The 18,898-nt window shown below is 41.9% G+C and overlaps 1 protein-coding gene across 2 annotated transcripts in view; it reads left to right on the top strand.

Moving 5' to 3' along the window:
* Positions 1–18,898, top strand: part of c37h20orf96 (chromosome 37 C20orf96 homolog) — a 48,168-nt gene that overhangs the window by 2,175 nt on the left and 27,095 nt on the right. Inside the window, exons 2-6 of one of the 2 annotated variants that reach the window (XM_072556242.1) lie at positions 6,385–6,465; positions 7,695–7,869; positions 13,786–13,913; positions 17,031–17,189; positions 18,790–18,889. In XM_072556242.1, the coding sequence (XP_072412343.1) occupies positions 6,385–6,465; positions 7,695–7,869; positions 13,786–13,913; positions 17,031–17,189; positions 18,790–18,889 (643 nt within the window). The remainder of the gene's footprint in view (positions 1–6,384; positions 6,466–7,694; positions 7,870–13,785; positions 13,914–17,030; positions 17,190–18,789; positions 18,890–18,898) is intronic. The other variant, XM_072556243.1, reaches the window with a different exon arrangement.

Raw genomic sequence — 18,898 nt, 5'->3', positions numbered from 1 at the left:
CACCTGCCAGCACCCGGCCCATATCCCTCCAAACCCTTCCTATTCATGTACCCATCCAAATGCCTCTTAAATGTTGCAATTGTCCCAGCCTCCACCACTTCCTCTGGCAGCTCATTCCATACACGTACCACCCTCTGCATGGAAAAAGTTGCCTCTTAGGTCTCTTTTATATCTTTCCCCTCTCATCCTAGCTGTCACTCTGTTCACTCAAACCTCAAAATCTCAGGATAATAAGGCGATCTCAAAGTCAGGATTCTTCCTCAACTTAATGGGTAGATTATTTCAATTTGCACATCAGTTGGTTAAGTAATTCTGCTGAAAAATAACAGATTCTAACACTGAGTCTGCTCTTTGCAAAGAAACCCCAACGGTACAAGCTGAAGTTCAAGTTCAGGTACTGAAGTGTTGTGGTTCTGTTCGCTGAGCTGGGAATTTGTGTTGCAAACGTTTCGTCCCCTGTCTAGGTGACATCCTCAGTGCTTGGGAGCCTCCTGTGAAGCGCTTCTGTGATGTTTCCTCCGGCATTTATAGTGGCCTGTCTCTGCCGCTTCCAGTTGTCAGTTCGAGCTGTCCGCTGTAGTGGCCGGTATATTGGGTCCAGGTCGATGTGTTTGTTGATCGAGTCTGTGGATGAGTGCCATGCCTCTAGGAATTCCCTGTCTGTTCTCTGTTTGGCTTGCCCTATAATGATAGCGTTGTCCCAGTCGAATTCATGTTGCTTGTCGTCTGTGTGTGTGGCTACTAAGGGTAGCTGGTCGTGTCGTTTCGTGGCTAGTTGGTGTTCATGTATACGGATCGTTAACTGTCTTCCTGTTTGTCCGATGTAGTGTTTTGTGCAGTCCTTGCATGGGATTTTGTACACTACATTAGTTTTGCTCATGTTGGGTATCGGGTCCTTCGTTCTGGTGAGTTGTTGGTCTGTGTGCTGTTATGAGTCCTAGTGGTCGCAGTAGTCTGGCTGTCAGTTCAGAAATGCTCCTGATGTATGGTAATGTGGCTAGTCCTTTGGGTTGCAGCATGTCCTCGTTCCATTGTCTCTCCCTTAGGCATCTGTTGATGAAATTGCGAGGGTATCCGTTTTTGGCGAATACCTTGTATACGTGTTCCTCTTCCTCTTTTTGCAGTTCTGGTGTGCTGCAATGTGTTGTGGCCCTTTTTGAATAGTGTCCTGATGCAACTTCGTTTGTGTGTGTTGGGTGGTTGCTTTCATAGTTTAGGACTTGGTCTGTGTGTGTGGCTTTCCTGTAAGCCTTTGTGGTGAATTCTCCGTTCGGTGTTCTCTGTACCATCACATCTAGGAATGGGAGTTGGTTGTCCTTTTCTTCCTCTCTAGTGAATCGGATTCCTGTGAGTATGGCGTTGATGGTCTGGTGTGTGTTCTCTATTTCTGTGTTTTTAATTATTACAAAGGTGTCATCCACGTATCTGACCCAGAGTTTGGGTTGAATTTGTGATAAGACTGTTTATTCTAATCTTTGCATGACTATGAGTCCAGAGATCGGTGAGCCCATGGGTGTTCCGTTGAATGTGAAGTGTGTTGTGAGGCACAAGTCCAGTAGTTTAAGTATGCCGTCTTTGTTGATAACAGACAACAGGACGTTGAACCTATGTCTGTCCAGCAGGTTGGCTATTGTTTCTCTGGCTAGGGTTTTGTCGATAGAGGTGAACAGTGCCGTTACACCGAATGAGACCATAGTTTCTTCCTTGTCTATGTGTATATTTCTGATGATGTCCAAGAATTCCTGTGTCGCTTGTATAGATTGTCTGGATCCGCTGATCAGGTGTTTCAGTTTCTGCTGTAGTTCTTTGGCCAGTTTGTGTGATGGTGTCCCTGGTAGTGATACTATGGGTGTGAGTGGAATGTCTGGTTTGTGCACTTTGGGTAGTCCATAGAATCTGGGGGTGTTGTTGCTTTCAGGTTTCATTCTTTGTAGGTCAGGCCTGGTTATCTGTCTGTTTTTTTTTGTAGATTCCTCAGTGTGTTGTTTATCCTATTGGTGAGCTGTGGGGTGGGGTCAAACTCCCTCTTTTGGTAGGTGTTGGTGGAAGGATTCGATTCTTTTGGCATTCATGAATGACACACCATGTGTCAGATACAGACCACCAGTCAACAATCCACAAGCCACAACACACTGAGGAATCTACAAAAAAACGGACAGATAACCAGGTCTGACCTACAAAGAATGAAACCTGAAAGCAACAATACCCCCACATTCTATGGACAAGGAAGAAACTATGGTCTCATTCGATGTAACGGCACTGTTCACCTCCATCGACAAAACCCTAGCCAAAGAAACAATAGACAACCTGCTGGACAGACATAACAGACAACAGGACGTTGAACCTATCAACAAAGACGGCATACTTAAACTACTGGACTTGTGCCTCACAACACACTTCAACTTCAACAACCAAATATACGAACAAATCAACGGAACACCCGTGGACTCACCGATCTCTGGACTCGTAGCAGAAGCAGTAATGCAAAGGTTAGAACAAACAGTCTTATCACAAATTCAACCTAAACTCTGGGTCAGATACGTGGATGACACCTTTGTAATAATCAAAAACACAGAAATAGAGAACACACACCAGACCATCAACGCCACACTCACAGGAATCCGATTCACTAGAGAGGAAGAAAAGGACATATACTGGATTAGTGGTGCTGGAAGAGCACAGCAGTTCAGGCAGCATCCAACGAGCAGCGAAATCGACGTTTTGGGCAAAAGCCCTTCATCAGGAATATTTTATTCCTGATGAAGGGCTTTTGCCCGAAACGTCGATTTCGCTGCTCGTTGGATGCTGCCTGAAACTGCTGTGCTCTTCCAGCACCACTAATCCAGTATTTGGTTTTCAGCATCTGCAGTCATTGTTTTTACATCCAGTCCCATTTGCCAGCAATTGGCCCAAATCCCTCAACTCTTTCTATTTATATGACCATCCAGATCCCTTTTAAATGTTGTAATTGTACCAGCCTCCACCACTACTACTACTGACAGCTTACTCCGTACATGCACCGCCCTCTCTGTGAAAAGGTTGCCCCTTAGGTCCCTTTTTAAATCTTTCCCCTCGCATCTTAAATCAATGCCATCTCATTTTGGACTCTTTTCCACCCCACCCCCACCCACCTCCCCCACCTACTGTTTATTCTATCCATGCCCCTCATGATTTATAAACCTCTAAATGGTCATTCCTCACCCTCTGATGCCCCAGGGAAAACAGCCCCAGCTTATTCAGCCTCTCACTATAGCTCAAGTCCTCCAGCCCAGGCAACATCTTTGTAAATCTCTTCTGAACTGTTCCAAGTTTCACAGCATCCTTCCTATAACAGTGAGACCAGAATTGAATGTAGTATTCCAAAAGTGGCTATACCATGTCCTGTACAGCTGCAATATGGCCTCCCAACTCCTATACTCAGTGCACTGACCAATAAAGGTAAGCATGCCAAAAACCACATTCACTATCCTTCCTTCCTATGACACCACTTTCAAAGAACTATGTGCCTGCATTCTAAGGTCTTTTTATTCAGCAAAACTCCCCTGGCCCTTCCCATTAAAAAATACAAATCCTGGTCTGATTTGCCTTTCCAAAATGTAGCACCTCTCGTTTATCTAAATTAAACTCCATCTCTCACTCCTCAGCCCATTGGCCAATCTGATCAAGGTCCCATTGTACTCTGAGATAATCTTATTCGCTGTCCACTACACCACCAATTTTGGTGTCATCTGCAAGCTTACTAACCATACCTCCTATGTTTACATCCAAATCATTTGTATAAATGTATAAAATCAGTGGACCCAGCATCGATCTTTGTGGCACACTGCTGGCCTCCAGTCTGAAAAACAACCTTCCACCACCCTCCTTTGTCTCCTACCTTCAATCCAGTTTTCCCTGTATTCCATGTGATCCAACCTTGCTAACCAGTCTACTCTGAAGAATTTTGTCAACACCCTTATTGATCATGTTCACCGCTCTGCCTTTATCAATCTCCTTTGTTACTTCTTCAAAAAAACTCAATCACGTTAGTGAGACACAATTTCCTACATAAAAAAACATGTTGACTATCCATAATCAGTCCTTGTCTTTCCAAAACACGTAAATCCTGTCCCTTAGGATTCCCTCTAACAACTTGCCCACCACTGATATCAGGTTCACTAGTCTAGTTTCACGGCTCTTCCTTCCCACCTTGCTTAAAAAGTGGCACCACATTAGCCAACCTCCAGTCTTCCAGCACCTTATCTGTGGCTATAGATAATACAAATATCTCAGCAAGGGCTCAGCAATCGCTTCCCTAGCTTCCCACAGAGTTCCAGGATATACCTGATCAGGTCCTGGGGTGTTATCTACCTTTCTACCATCACCACCTTTGTAATATGACACATAATGACTAAAAAGACCAATAAGTCAGCGCCACTACTCCTGACCCCCCCCCCCCCCACCTCCAATCACACAAAAATAATAGTTTGTTTATCAAGTACAGATTACATAACTTTACCAGAAGAATTCTTCTTTAAAATTTTGAACAAAAGTGCATAGAATGATTCGAGATTTCAATCTGCAAGTGATTGTATTTTGTTCTTTCTTGAGATGGGGATGTTGCTAGCTAAGCCAGAATTGCTTGCCTATGCCTAAATGCACCTTGGGTAGGTGGTGGTTTGCTGCCTTCTTGAGCCATTGCAGTCCTTGGGCTGTAATAGGAAGGGAATAGAGGGATGCGGATCCTGCGTTTTTGGTATGGAAGGGCAAAACGTTTTAGCACAGGTTTGGAGGGGCCATAGAGCCTGTTCCTGTGCTATATTGTTCTTTGTTTTTGATCTCTAACCACCACATTTTTCTCTGAACTAAGTTTGATTCTGACCAGTGATGAGCTATCTCCTATTGACTTAAAATTTATCAGTAGTTTTGAGATGATTTGTAGCTCAGGTTGAGGTTCTGGATGTAGGTTTGGTTGCTGAGCTGGAAGGTTCATTTCCCGACGTTTCGTCACCAAACTAGGTAACATCTTCAGTGGGTCTTAGGCAAAGCACAGTACATGATTCCTGCTTTCTATTTATTTGCTTGGGTTTCTTTGGGTTGGTGTGGTCATTTCCTGTGGTGATGTCATTTCCTGTTCTTTTTCTTAGGGGTGGTAGATGGGGTCTAATTTGATGTGTTTATTGATAGCATTCCAACTGGAACTCTATGCTTCTAGGAATTCTCCTGTGTGACTCTGTTTGGCTTGTCCTAAGATGGATGTGTTGTCCCAGTCGAAGTGGTGTCCTTCCTTTTCTGTATGTATGGATACTAATGAGAGAGGGTCATTTCGTTTGGTGGCTAGTTTTCTGCCTGTTTGTCCAATGTAGTGTTTGTTACAGCTCTTGTATGATATTTTTACCAGTAGTTCTTGATTCGTCGGTCAGTAAATGCTGCCTTGTCAAAGGCAATCATCTTGCCTTACCTCCGATCTTTTGACTGTGATTGGATCACAGTAGCAGAGTTCAGGTTTTGAATGATCCTTGCAAAACAAATGGACTCCTGAGCAACTACCCACATTCAACCCTGTAAATTAGACATCTCTTCCTGCCTGTCTATTTCTCACCATGTTCTATTCACCAAACATCTGTTTTTTTCTGTGGGCCTGTATTGGCTCCCATTTAAGCAACGCTTCAATTTTCAATCAAGAGCTACTGGTAAAACTTGGGTCAATGGAGGATAGCTCATCACTGGTCAGAATCAATCTTAGTTCAGAGAAAGATAGTTGTGGTTGTTGGATATCAAAGAACAATAAAGCACAGAACAAGCTCTTTGGCCCTCCAAGCCTGTGGCAAAACATCTTGCCCTTCCATAACAAAAATGCTTCACTTGCAGGATTCAAGTCCTTCTGTTCCCTTCTTATTCATGTATTCATTCAGGTTTTCAGACTTTTCGCTGGATTTGCCCTTTCCCTATGGTTTTAATCTCCTCCAATCTGTTATACTCTAAGATAACCTGCACTTTGCAAATTCTGATCTCTTCATCCTCATCTGAATTTATCCAGTGTTCCTTGCAGTATATTCAGCTGTTAAGTTCTATGCTCTGGAGTTTTCTTCCTAAACCTCACTGCCTCTTTAAGTCTCGTCTTTTCCTTTTAGATACTCCTTGAACTTTACTACTTTGACCAAGCTTATGTTCACCTGACATATCTTTTTGTGGCTCAGTGTTGTACTTGATGTCGTAGTGCTCCTGTGGAAATGTTGCATGTTAACTACAAAATAAATACAACTTATTGTGCCAGCAGCAGTGGTATTATCACTGTGCCAGTAACTGACACAAATCTGGTGATATTGAAGGGCTAATCTATCATTTCCTTCACTCTATACCTACAATATAATGTATAATTTATCATTTGTGTACTATCCACAGAACGTTTGGACCAAGATGGCGACAATGACAGAAAGCAATATCTGTATTGTGAAATCCTTAGAAAAGGAATTTGATATGATAGTAAGTACTGGGAGTAAGAATGCTGGAAAATGCTGACATAATTAAATCAAGTTAAATGTTTAAAGAAAAATGTCATATTACCAAGGTTTTGGAAGAAATGTATAGCAGGGCCCACTGGTACTACAATAGAGGCATATGTTGCTAGTTTTAATTAACAATATGAGAAGACAGTTCCAGTTTTTCTATATCGTTTAATGATTGAATATGCGACAAACAGCAGCTTGTGGATCTCACGTCTCTTGCTGATCTCACCATCTATGGTGCAAATATGAAAGTTGTTATTTTTCTCCACTATTAGAAAACCTTCATAGCACTTGACATTCAAACTACTACCTCTGGCTATTGCAACTGGAATCTAGCCACTCAGTACATTTCCAGAACTAAAGAAAGAAGAGATTTGTATTTACTAATCGTCTTTTGTCACTGTACGATGGCCTGAAATGAGCTTTTACTCTTTCATGGGATATTGCATAAGACCAGCAGATATTGCTCTTTCCTAATTGTCTTTGAACTGAGTAACTTGCTTGGCATTTCAGAATCAATTGCATTATTGTTGGTCTGAAGTCACTTGCAGGCCAGACTAGATGATAGCAGATAAGATAATAAGACATTGCAAAGTAAATTAGCCCATCAAAATCTGCTTTGTCATTCAATGAGATCATTGTTGCTCTGATAATCCTCAATTCCAATTTCCTGCCTTTTTCCATAATCCTTATTGTCTTGCTGATTAAAAATCTGTCTCCCAGGCTTCAGTAACGTTAGTAGCCCAAGTTTGACATCTTGATGCTAGTTGATCACAGTCATCATTGCTGAAGTTACTTTCAATTCTAGTCCTTTTGAAGCTGCCTTGTTGGGATTTGAGCCCTTGATCTCATACCATTAGCCTGAGCCTCTGGATTACTAATCCAGTGAATTTTCTACTATTCCACCATATTCCTAGACCATTACATTTAAGGGCAGAAGGAGGCATTTGGCCATAGAGTCTGCTCCATTTGATGACATTATAGCTAGTCTGATAATGCTCAACTCCACTTTCCTGCCTTTACCTATAATCCTTCATTCCCTTCTGATTAAAAATATGTCTATCTCAGCCTGCATAATTGATGTGCTCATGTTCAGAAAAATGGATTGAACCTCCTAACTCACATTTGAGTAAGCCAGTATGTTACTGGACCACTTTTAAATTAATCTGTTCAAACACTTCTAACTGCATTACTTTCTACTGTTAGGATTATAGTCAGTGGGAGAGAACAGACAGACAACGAAAGAGTCACAGTGCACAGACTTCCTCACTTCCACCAATCAAGTGGTCGCCAGAAGCTTTAGGAACTCACTGGACAATTGTGAAGAAAGAAAAGGAAAAATCAGGTCATCGCATGACCCAACAGCAGAATAAGTCAGAAGGTATTCTCCCACTTTACCTCCACAATGGCAAGTTTCACATGTCTCCCTTTGTCCAACTGTGGTTGTCTAACCCATCATACTTCTGTTCCCATCCTTTCCTGAACCACGATAGAACATAAGAACGTAAGAAGTAGGAGCATAAGTTAGCCACTTCGTCCCTCAAGCCTGCTATGCCATTCAATGAAGGTTTCCCTTTCAACTCCAGCAAACTCCATGTTCAAAGAATTACTTTCCACCACCTCCAATATATTGCCACTAGAAATAACCTCTTGCTCCTCTTCACCACCCCACACCCCAATATACCCTCCCTGCCCCACCACCACCACCATTCTGACAACATTGTTTCCTCCTCAAAACCCTGGTCCATTTCTTATCACCAATAATATATTCACCCCTTCCAACACAGGAGGTGTAGCAACTTCCTTTTTACTGCCTTTCTCCTCATTGTCCAAGGCTGCAGTTTGCACATATGCAGAGCAATCACCTCATGTCGTTCTGAAGCACCAGTATCACAAACATGATCCTTTATTATTTTTATAAAAGTCTGGTCTTATCAAACTTTTAAAGACTAAGATCAGAGATGGAAATGCTTGTAGTTGGTGGTAGGGACAGCTGTTAAGAGTTCGTAGATTAACCAATTATTTCATGTATTTGGAAAGGCAAGGTCTGATTAGGGATAGTCAACATCGCTTTGTGCGAGGGAAATCTTGTCTATCAAACTTGATTGAGTTCTTTTTTTTGAAGAAGTAACAAAGAGGATTGATGAGGGCAGAGCGGAGAACGCGATCTATATGGACTTCAGTAAAGCATTCAACAAGGTTCTCCATGGGAGACTGGTTAGCAAGGTTAGATCTCATGGAATACACGGACAACTAGCCATTTGGATACAGAAGTGGCTCAAAGGTAGAAGACAGAGGATGATGTTGGAGAGTTGTTTTTCAGACTGGAGCCTCTTGATCCAGTGCCATAAAGATTGGTGCTGGGTCCACTACGTTTCGTCATGTATATAAATGATTTGGCTGTGAGCAGAAGAGGTATAGTTAGTAAGTTTGCAGATGACACCAAAATTGGAGATGTAGTGGGCAGCGAAGAAAGTTACCTCATATTACAACAGGATCTTGATCAGATGGGCCAATGGGCTGAGGAGTGGCAGATGGAGTTTAATTTAGATAAATGTGAGGTTTTGCATTTTGGAAAAACAAATCTTAGCAGGACTTACACACTTAATGGTAAGATTCTAGGGAGTGTGCTGAACAAAGAGACCTTGGAGTGCAGATTCATAGCTCCTTGAAAGTGGAGTCGCAGGTAGATAGGATAGTGAAGAAGGCGTTTGGTATGCTTTCCTTTATCGGTCAGAGTATTGAGTACAGGAGTTGGGAGGTCATGTTGCGACTGTACAGGACATTGGTCAGGCCACTTTTGGAATATTGTGTGCAAATCTGGTCTCCTTCCTATCGAAAGGATGTTGTGAAACTTGAAAGGGTTCAGAAAAGATTTACAAGGATGTTGCCAGGGTTGGAGGATTTGAGCAATAGGGAGAGGCTGAATAGACTGGGGCTGCTTTCCCTGGAGTGTCGGAGGCTGAAGGGTGACCTTTATAGAGGTTTATAAAATTATGAGGGACATGGATAGGATGAATAGACAAAGTCTCTTCCCTGGGGTGGGGGAGTCCAGAACTAGAGGGCATAGGTTTAGGGTGAGAGGGGAAAGATATAAGAGAGACCTAAGGGTCAACGTTTTCACACAGACGGTGGTACGTGCCGGAATGAGTTGCCAGAGGACGTGGTGGAGGCTGGTACATTTGCAACATTTAAACTGCATCTGGTTGGGTATATAAGTAAGAAGGGTTTGGAGGGATATGGGCTGGGTGCTGGCAGGTGGGACTAGATTGGGTTCGGATATCTGGTCAGCATGGAAGAGTTGGACCGAATGGTTTATTTCCGTGCTGTACATCTCTGACTCTATTTAAGATCATTCTGTCCTCAAATATGAGTTTTTTTTGTTATACCTTCATGATGGTTAAAATTGAATGCTTTGTGTGCAGTTCCTTTTTATCATATGCTTGCATGTTTCCCTTGGAAAAGGCTGTAAAATAGTAGTAGAATTTGTGGCTTGATATTCAAATCCCTCTATGACCTCACCCTTCCCTATTCCTATAATTGCATCAAACTCAGTAACCTTCAAGTTCTCTGTATTCCTCTAACTTTGGCCTTTTGAACATTCCCTAACTTTAATTGTTCTACCATTGGTGGCTACGCTTTAGGCCTGAAGTTCTGCAATTCCCTCATTAACTCACTAAACCTGACCATTTTCACCAACATCCTCCCCATCCCACCGGCCAAGACATTTCTTGAAACCATATGTATGATCAAGCTTTTAATCTTGCTTATTTTTTTCTTATCCTCCCAAATAGAGTACCATTAGTTGCTGTTGGTTAGCAGTCCCATATGATGGTTGCACAGTGGCTCAGTGGTTAGCACTGCTCCCTCATAGCACCAGGGTTCAGTTCCCGTCTTGGGTGACTGTCTCTGTGGAGGTTTCCCATTCTCCCCTGTCTGTGTGAGTTTCCTCCCATAGTCCAAAGATGTGCAGGATAGGTGAATTGACCATGCTAAATTGTCTGATAATGTGTTGCTGGAAAAGCGTAGCAGGTCAGGCAGCATCCAAGGAGCAAGAGAATCGATGTTTCGGGCATGAGTAGGAGGGTGAGTCTGGGCAAGATGCCCTTCATAGGGTTGGTGGGAACCCGATGGGCCGAATGGCCTGCTTCCACATTGTGTCTTAGAATCATAGAGTCCCTACAATGTGAACAATCCAAAATAATACTCAATATTGTATTCCTGAAACATTTTACAGACTCCCATGTGCACCAAGTGATTGCAGATGGAAAATCTGAGCCCAGAGTTCCATAGCTAGAACTCTGATCTCCACTCACCTGGACTGTCTTTACCAGTGTTCCAACTCTGCACATTATCTTGGAATTGAGACTGCTATTGATAATCCAAAGCCTTGCTTTTCATATACAATGAGGCATGAATCATTTTTGAAAATGTTTGTGAGAAATGGATATTTTTCAGTACTTCATGTCTCGGAATAGTGACAGGTAAGCTTTAGCATTTAATTTTTCTACAGAACTGACAGCTATTAAGATTATGTAGTCTTTATTATTAAGAAAAATAGTTGAGAAAGTAGACTGAGAGAGATTTGACAGCCAAATAAGTACTTCTGAAATATAGTCTTTGTCATAATGTTGCAACCTCAGAAAATGAATTGATATTAATTGAGGGATAATCATTTGCCAGTTCAGGAGAATAACTTCTCTGTTTTTATTTGGAATGGTTTCATGGGATCTTTTAAACAAGAGGTCAGATTTGTTTTATAATTTTGTCTGAAAGCTTTGACAATGTAGTACTGAACTCAAGCCTCTATATTGGAACAAGAACCCACAATTTTCTGAGACTGGGGCTGATGCATCCAAGATATAGTCAATATGAGCACTTCCAGAATCTTAGATTGTGAACTTTGGAATTCAAATCTGCAACTTTCTAATAAGGCAGGTTGACATTTGCTTCCTACAGGGTAAATTTTGGCATGAAGCATCAGTTAAGACTTGGCTTTGAACTTTAGTCTTCCATCTGAGTCATTACATTACGGCTACTGCTTTCATGCTTTCAAAGATGTGTCCACTAAAATGCATTCATAAAAAGAAAAATAAGTATTTATGTCCAAAGTATTCTGTAGAGCAAAAAGATGCAGATAGTTAGGCAGTTTCATCTCTCTCCATCTGCTGCCCTGTCTAATTATTTCATTGGTTTCCATTTATATCCTAGAAAAGCACAATGAGAAACTACAGCATCACAGCTTTACCTTATTCCCAAAAGCATCTATTTACTGTCAGGATATATATTTATACATGAACAAACACATCTTGGGATTTGATGAGATTAATTTGCAACAAATGCTTTACTCTTGTGATATATCGCTGTCTAATGACAGGCTTCTGGTTACCTGCTACTTGACATAGACTGTTAGAGTCATAAAGGTGTACAGCACGAAAACAGGCCCTTTGGTCCAACTCGTTCATGCTGATCAGATATTCCAACCTAATCTAGTCCCACTTTCAGCGCTCAAACCATATTCCTCCAAACCATTCCTATTCATACACCCATCCAGATGCCTTTTAAATGTTGCAATTGTACTAGCCTCCACCACCACCTCTGGTATCTCTTTCCATACAGATACCACCCTCTGCATGAAAACGTTGCCTCTTAGGCCTCTTCCATATCTTTCCCCTCTCACCCTAAATGGACTCCCCCCACCCCAGAAAAGAGACTTTGTCTATTTATCCTATCCATGCCCCTCATGATTTTATAAACCTCTATAAGGTCCCCCCTCATCCTCCAGAGTTTCAAACCAAATAGCCCCAGCCTATTCAACCTCTCCCTGTAGCTCAAATCCTTAACCCTGGCAACATCCTTAAAACATTTCTGAACCGTTTCAAGTTTCACAACATCCTTCCAATAGGAAGGAGACCAGACTTGCACGCAATATTCCAAAAATGGCCTAACCAATGTCCTGTACAGTCGCAATATGACTTCCCAAATCCTATACTCAATATTCTGACCAATAAAGGAAAGCATACCAAATGTTGCCTTCACTGTCCTATCTTCTTGCGACTCTACTTTCAAGAAGCTATGAACCTGCACCCCAAGGTTGTTTTGTTCAGCAACACTCCCTAGGACCTTGCCATTAAGTCTAAAAGTTCTGCTAAAATTTGCTTTCCAAAAATGCAACACCTTGCACATATAAATTAAACTCCATCTGCTACTCTTCAACCCATTGGCTCATCTGATCAAGATCCTGTTGTAATCTGAGGTAACCTTCTTCACTGTCACTACACTTCCAATTTTGGTGTCATCTGTGAACTTACTAACTATACCTCCTGTGTTCGCATTCAAGCCATTTATATAAATGACGAAAAATAGTGTACCCAGCACCGATCCTTGTGGCACTCCACTGGTCACAGGCCTCCAGTCTGAAAAGCAACCCTCCACTACCACTCTCTCTTCTACCTTTGAGCAAGTTCTGCATCCGAATGGCTAGTTCTCCCTGTATTCCATGAGCTCTAACCTTGCTAACCAGTCTACCATGGGAAATCTTGTCGAACGCCTTACTGAAGTCCATATGGATCACTTGTACCGCTCTGCCTTCATAATCCTTTTTGTTACATCTTCAAAAAACTCAATCAAGTTTGTGAGACATGACTTCCCATGCACAAAGCCATGTTGACTATCCCGAATCAGTCCTTGCCTTTCCAAATACATGTACATCCTGTCCCTCAGGATTCCCTCCAACAACTTGCCCATTACTGATGTCAGGCTCACTGGTCTATAGTTCTTGGCTTGTCCTTACCACCTTTCTTAGATAGTGATCCCACGTTAGCCAACCTCCAGTCTCTGGCACCTCACCTGTGACTATCGATTATACAAATATCTTAGCAAGAGGCCCAGCAATCACTTTCCTCGCTTCCCACAGAGTTCTAGGGTACACTTGATCAGATCCTGGGGATTTATCTACCTTATATGCATTTCAAGACATCAAGCACTTCCCCCTTTGAAATATGGACATTTTTCAAGATGTCACCATCTATTTCCCAACATTCTGTATTTTCCAAGTCCTTCTCCACAGTAAACATATGTTAAATCCTTTTCAAACAAATGTCTGCATAGCCCACGCTTCCAACTGAATTCACTTTCACTACATGTTGCACTGGACAAACCATGATGCATTTGATTATTTAGCCCAATTATATGAAATTTAACCATTTTAGTGGTGTTCACCTATTTATACCTGTAGTCCACTAGCAAGCTTACACCTATATCCAATGGATAATTACAAGACTTTGCTCTGTTTTAGGTTTATTCCGGCCAAGCACAGACCTGCCCTATACAGGCAAATGTGATCATCCCTGGCAGAAAAGAATACTGCTAAAGGACGATGACCCCTGCTATGTTGAAATGCAAAATAAAATTGCAGTACTTAAGGTAATTGTGAAGAATGCCATTAGTGTTGTAGTACTAGTATATACAATGCAGGGTGTGTTGGGACTAAAGGGTAAAATCTTAGATTTTCTTTTACTTGATGTGTATCCAAATAATGTGTATGTATGTCTACCAGTCAGTGGAAAATGTGTTTTTTCAGAGAGCATATCTCTGCAGGACTTCCCTTAATTCTTGCTTGTTCAGGCATCCTCATGTATATCACCCACGTGACTGTTAGTGAATGGTGAGTGAAATAAGTCCACAGAGGCCAGTATCCCATCTCCAAGTCACCCTTCATTGGAGAGTCTTTGACACTGATCCAACTCTTAGTGTGAATACTGCTATTCTTATCTGTCAGCCAGGGCTCCCTGATTGGAGCTGTTAACTGGTCCAATCGGGAACTCCTGTTCTGAGGTCCACCTAGCTGACCTCATTACAATCACTACAGTGGGTTTGAGAGAGTATTCCACCATGCAACACACCATTACATCTGCTAATGTGTCTCCCTACTATTCTTAGACCAGCATTACCATCCAAGTTACTAACTACTGTACAGGGCCTGCCAGTTTCATTTTTGCCTAACCAAGTGCGGCAATGCCAATCAGTATTAAATAATTAAAATCAAATCAAAGACTTTCCTATGTTGTGTGACTGAACTACAACATAGAAATGCACTGACCAACAGAAGGAATTCTCCCTTTAATTTCAAAACTTAGGAAATAGGAGAGGAATAGGTCATTTGACCCCTTGAGCGCTCTCCACCATGTAATAGATCATAGCTGATGTTCTATCGTAATGCCATTATTCTGCACTGTCCCCATATTCCTTGATGTTTTTTAATAAATAGAAATCTATTGATCTCTGCCTTGAACATTCTCAATGTCTGAATCTCCATAGCCCTCTGACAGCAAATAAGAAAACCTCAAGTATTTGCCACCTGAACTGAAGAAATTCCTCCCAATCTCAATACTAAATGGCCTACTTCTTATTCTGAGTTCTCGTCTCCTCTCCAAAATTGAGGCCTGAGGAACTTCCTTTCTGCATCTATCCTGTTGAGGCTTGAATGAATTTTATATGCTTCAGTAAGATCGCCTCTCATTCCTTTAAATTCTCGAGTGTACTGACCCAGTTTCTTGTCCTCAAGGAAAGAGAACAAAACTGTACACTGTATTCAAACTGCAGTCCCTGTAAGGCTCTGTACAATTACAGCAAGACATCTTTATTCTTGTGCTCAATTCCTCTAGCAATAAAGACCGACAAACCATTTGCCATTCAAATCCTCTGGAGAGAGGGGTGCCTCAGTGGAATGCACTTCCATTTTGCTTTCAGTGTCAACATCAAGCTCTCGCATTTTGAGAACAGCATAAATTAGCTCTGGGAGAAAGATCCTGTCTATCTTGGAAGTAAACCTTCAAGAATTTCCTCTGATTTTCTCAAAAAATACATGCGATGCAGAAAATTTGCTTGTCATCTGTTTTGAGCAGTGCTGCATGCAAGCTTTCTTCATGGCATTATTGGTGTCAGCACCTGCAGAGTTTTATAATAAAGTATAGTTTGATGAATGTCGAATACCATTTGCAGTTAAAATGCTCCTAACATTACCAGAGTCAGTTCAGAGCAAATTGTGCCAGGTAAAACTTGGCGATACTGATTCTACAGGAGCTCTTTTTGGTACTGTTGTGAGTAACATGCTGATATTGAATTAAAAATATGTTTTACTCCTTCGATACTTATTTGAACTCAATTATCCCTTGTCAGCTTGGTAACTATGTTTTGCATTTTCGGTTTTGTGCTACCAGTCCCCATAGTGTGCTCATTTGTAGGGCAACCACAAGACCGTTAACAGCTGCCGAGGTTTCTGCCTTGATCCACAAGCACACATTTCTCTAGAGTACAGACCCCTGCCTTTCTCCCCTGTCTGTCTGTCTCTTCGCCATCATAAATATCCTTTCCCCCTCCCCCATCCCATTGCCTTCCTTACCAACTCTATCTACCTGACTATACCTTTGTTTCATGCTTAAAAAAAGACAGTCCAGCAGCCTGAAATTTTAACCATACACTGTCATTCTTTGTGACCATACTGATTTATTCCATGTTCTATAACCTTCTGTACCAGAGTGTTGCTGCCTTACCAACCCTTTTCCAAGGGGGATTGCAGTTCTTTGAACACATCGGCTTAAAATACTGCCACAGCCTTATACTGTACATGAGAATAAATCAAGGGAGCAACGATGTCCACTTTTAGCTCTTCACCTGGAAAAATAGATTTGGCACTTCAAGATCTAAGCTGTGATTAATAACTAAATAGGCAAAAGTGGGGACTGCAGATGCTGGATACCAGAGTTTAGATCAGAGTGGTGCTGAAAAAGCGCAGCAGGTCAGGCAGCATCCAAGGAGCAGGAAAATCAATGTTTCGTGCAAAAGCATGACCTGCTATGAATGAAAGCTTTGAATGAAAGCATTTCACTTCCATAATCTAGGTTTGTTCAATATATCATTTCAGTTGCATGACACTAATCTTTTGCTATAAATCTGTGTCTTATGGTCCTGCTCCACAGCTACCTGATGAAGAAGCAGCGCTCTGAAAGCTAATGCTTCCAAATAAACCTGTTGGACTATAACCTGGTGTTGTATGATTTTCAACTTTGTCCACCCTAGTCCGATACTGGCACCTCCACATAACTTTGAGTGACTAGGTTTAAGAATCAGCCATAGTTTTCCCACACAAAATAAAAATACCCGTTCTGGGGCAAAGATACATTGACCACTTGACTCATGATGTACATTCTCACTAAGTGCCAAGCAAGGAAGCCAGGAGAGGTCCTAGACACACATTGCACCTATGTGCCATTTCCCTATCACACCTCAATATTCTCTCTCTGCCAGTTTTAAGTGCATCACACATCACACTCACCTCAGTTTTGCTAATGCTTTACAAATGTAGGTACTTTAGAATTTGTAAGACACAGAACATTTTGGGAACATTGAACATGGGATGGGATGGGGAGAGGACGGGTTTATAGAAGGTCAATACACCAGCTACAGATTGTTACTTTCACTTCTTTACCTGAGGACCCACTATAGTTTGAGAGCCTCCTGTTTAAATATACTGCTTCACAGTATCTCATAACAGCAAAGAAGAAGCAAATGGATGAATGCAAGGAATATAGCAAGACTCTCCTGGATATGAACATGAAGCTGGCAAAAGAACTGAAAGAGATGGATGAAGTCGCCATGAAAGAGTCCAGAAACCACCTGGTTCAGTATAGCAAGTTTAGGGTATGTGATTAATGTGGTCATGTGATATCTATCTGACTACATGCCTTTTTTTTTTCAAGCTGTAAGTCTATAGATCCATTTCATCTCCAGTATGATTCAAAGTGTGAGCGCTTGTGTTTTCCTTAAATTGAGCTCTGTCTGTCATGGCTTCCCCCTCCCCCATTAACCTCAGCCTGTCTGTATGCTCCTTCATAACTCCCTGTACTATATACCCAATATCCAATGTGCATCATGAATCAAACCCAACTATTCCATCGTATCTTATTGAAGAGTGAGGTTGGCTAAAGGCCACAAACTGTGTGTCTACCATTGTCCAAATGTGCGCATGGACCTCCAGTCAGGAATAACAAACGTTTATGGGCAGAAGTAGGTCGTGGATGTGACTGAAAAATAAGCTTTTAAGAATCATAGCACCTGAGGCAGTGGTGTACTAGTAATCTGCCTGTTATGTTCTGGGGCATGGGTTCAAATTGCTCCGTGGCAGTTTGAAGTGATTTAATAAATCCAATTTTTTTTAAACTAGTCCAATTATGCAACCACAGTTGGTTTATTGTGAAAGCTCATCTGGTTCACTTATGTGCTTTAGGGATTGAAATGTGATGTCCTTGCATGGTCTGGGTGACATGTGACACCAGACCCACAACAATGTGCTTCATTCTTAACTGCAGTCTCAAATCTCAGTTGTATGAAACCAGACAGACCACCCAGCATTGATCAAGGTACCGGAAACAACAATGGCAAACTCAGTCCCGTTGAAGTCCTAGTTACTAACGTCTGGCAGGCAGTGCCAAAAATGGGAGGGCATTCTTACAGAATGGTCAAGTAACAGCGTAATGTAGACATACTCAGGATCATACCTTGCATTCAATGTCCCAGACACCACTATCACCAACCCCGGGTTTGGCCTAACCCAACGGCGGGTCAGACCCTACAGAGGCGATAGAAGGATAAGAGGAGAAGGTTCCTGGGTTCACCACTACCCCTACATTCCCCTCCAAGCCACACACCATTCTGATTTGGAAGTGTTTTGTTATTCCTTCATTGCTGCTTTGTCAAAATCATGGAGCTCCCTCCCTTAGCAGCACTGCATCGCAAGGACTTCAGCTCAAGAAGGCAACCTGTCACCACCACCACCTCAAGCAGTTAGGAATCAGCAATAAATGTAGTTCTAGCCAATGGCAGGCATATCCTGTGAACAAATAAAAGAGAACAGTATACAGCTAGAATTATTTCCCCAAGGAAACCAAAGGGAACCAAACTTTTAGGTCTGAGGAATTTCCATGGAATGTAACATACAAAATTGCAGTGAAGTATCCTTCCAATACTTGTTTAGTTAACAGGCTAGTACCTGGGTAAGGTAGGGTTGGCATAAAAGACTGCCAAGCCAGGAGAATCAGCTGGCTTGCTGCTGCCAGTGTGCTCCCACAGTCTTAGTGTTAACTTTGCACCATTCCTTTAGAGGTTGTAGAATGTGGAGGTATAGTTGTTTGTATCAACATACTTTGTGACAAACTTATCAGAAAGGAGTGTGAATAAAATGGATATGTTCTCTTAAATCTGACATTGTTCTTTCAATTTTCTCTCACATTTTGTATGTAAGAAAGGAATTTCTGGTGTAAGTGATTGGAAGCGACAGGAGCTTGAAGCAGCAAAGAGCGACCTCAAACACACTGAAGAAATAGTGGGACAGAAATCTGGAGGTCAGTGAA

Source organism: Chiloscyllium punctatum, chromosome 37 (genome assembly GCF_047496795.1).
Source record: "Chiloscyllium punctatum isolate Juve2018m chromosome 37, sChiPun1.3, whole genome shotgun sequence".
Taxonomy (NCBI): Eukaryota; Metazoa; Chordata; class Chondrichthyes; order Orectolobiformes; family Hemiscylliidae; genus Chiloscyllium; species Chiloscyllium punctatum.
The sequence above is the reverse complement of the archived record's forward strand: the minus strand, read 5'-3'. Positions and strand labels throughout refer to the sequence as shown.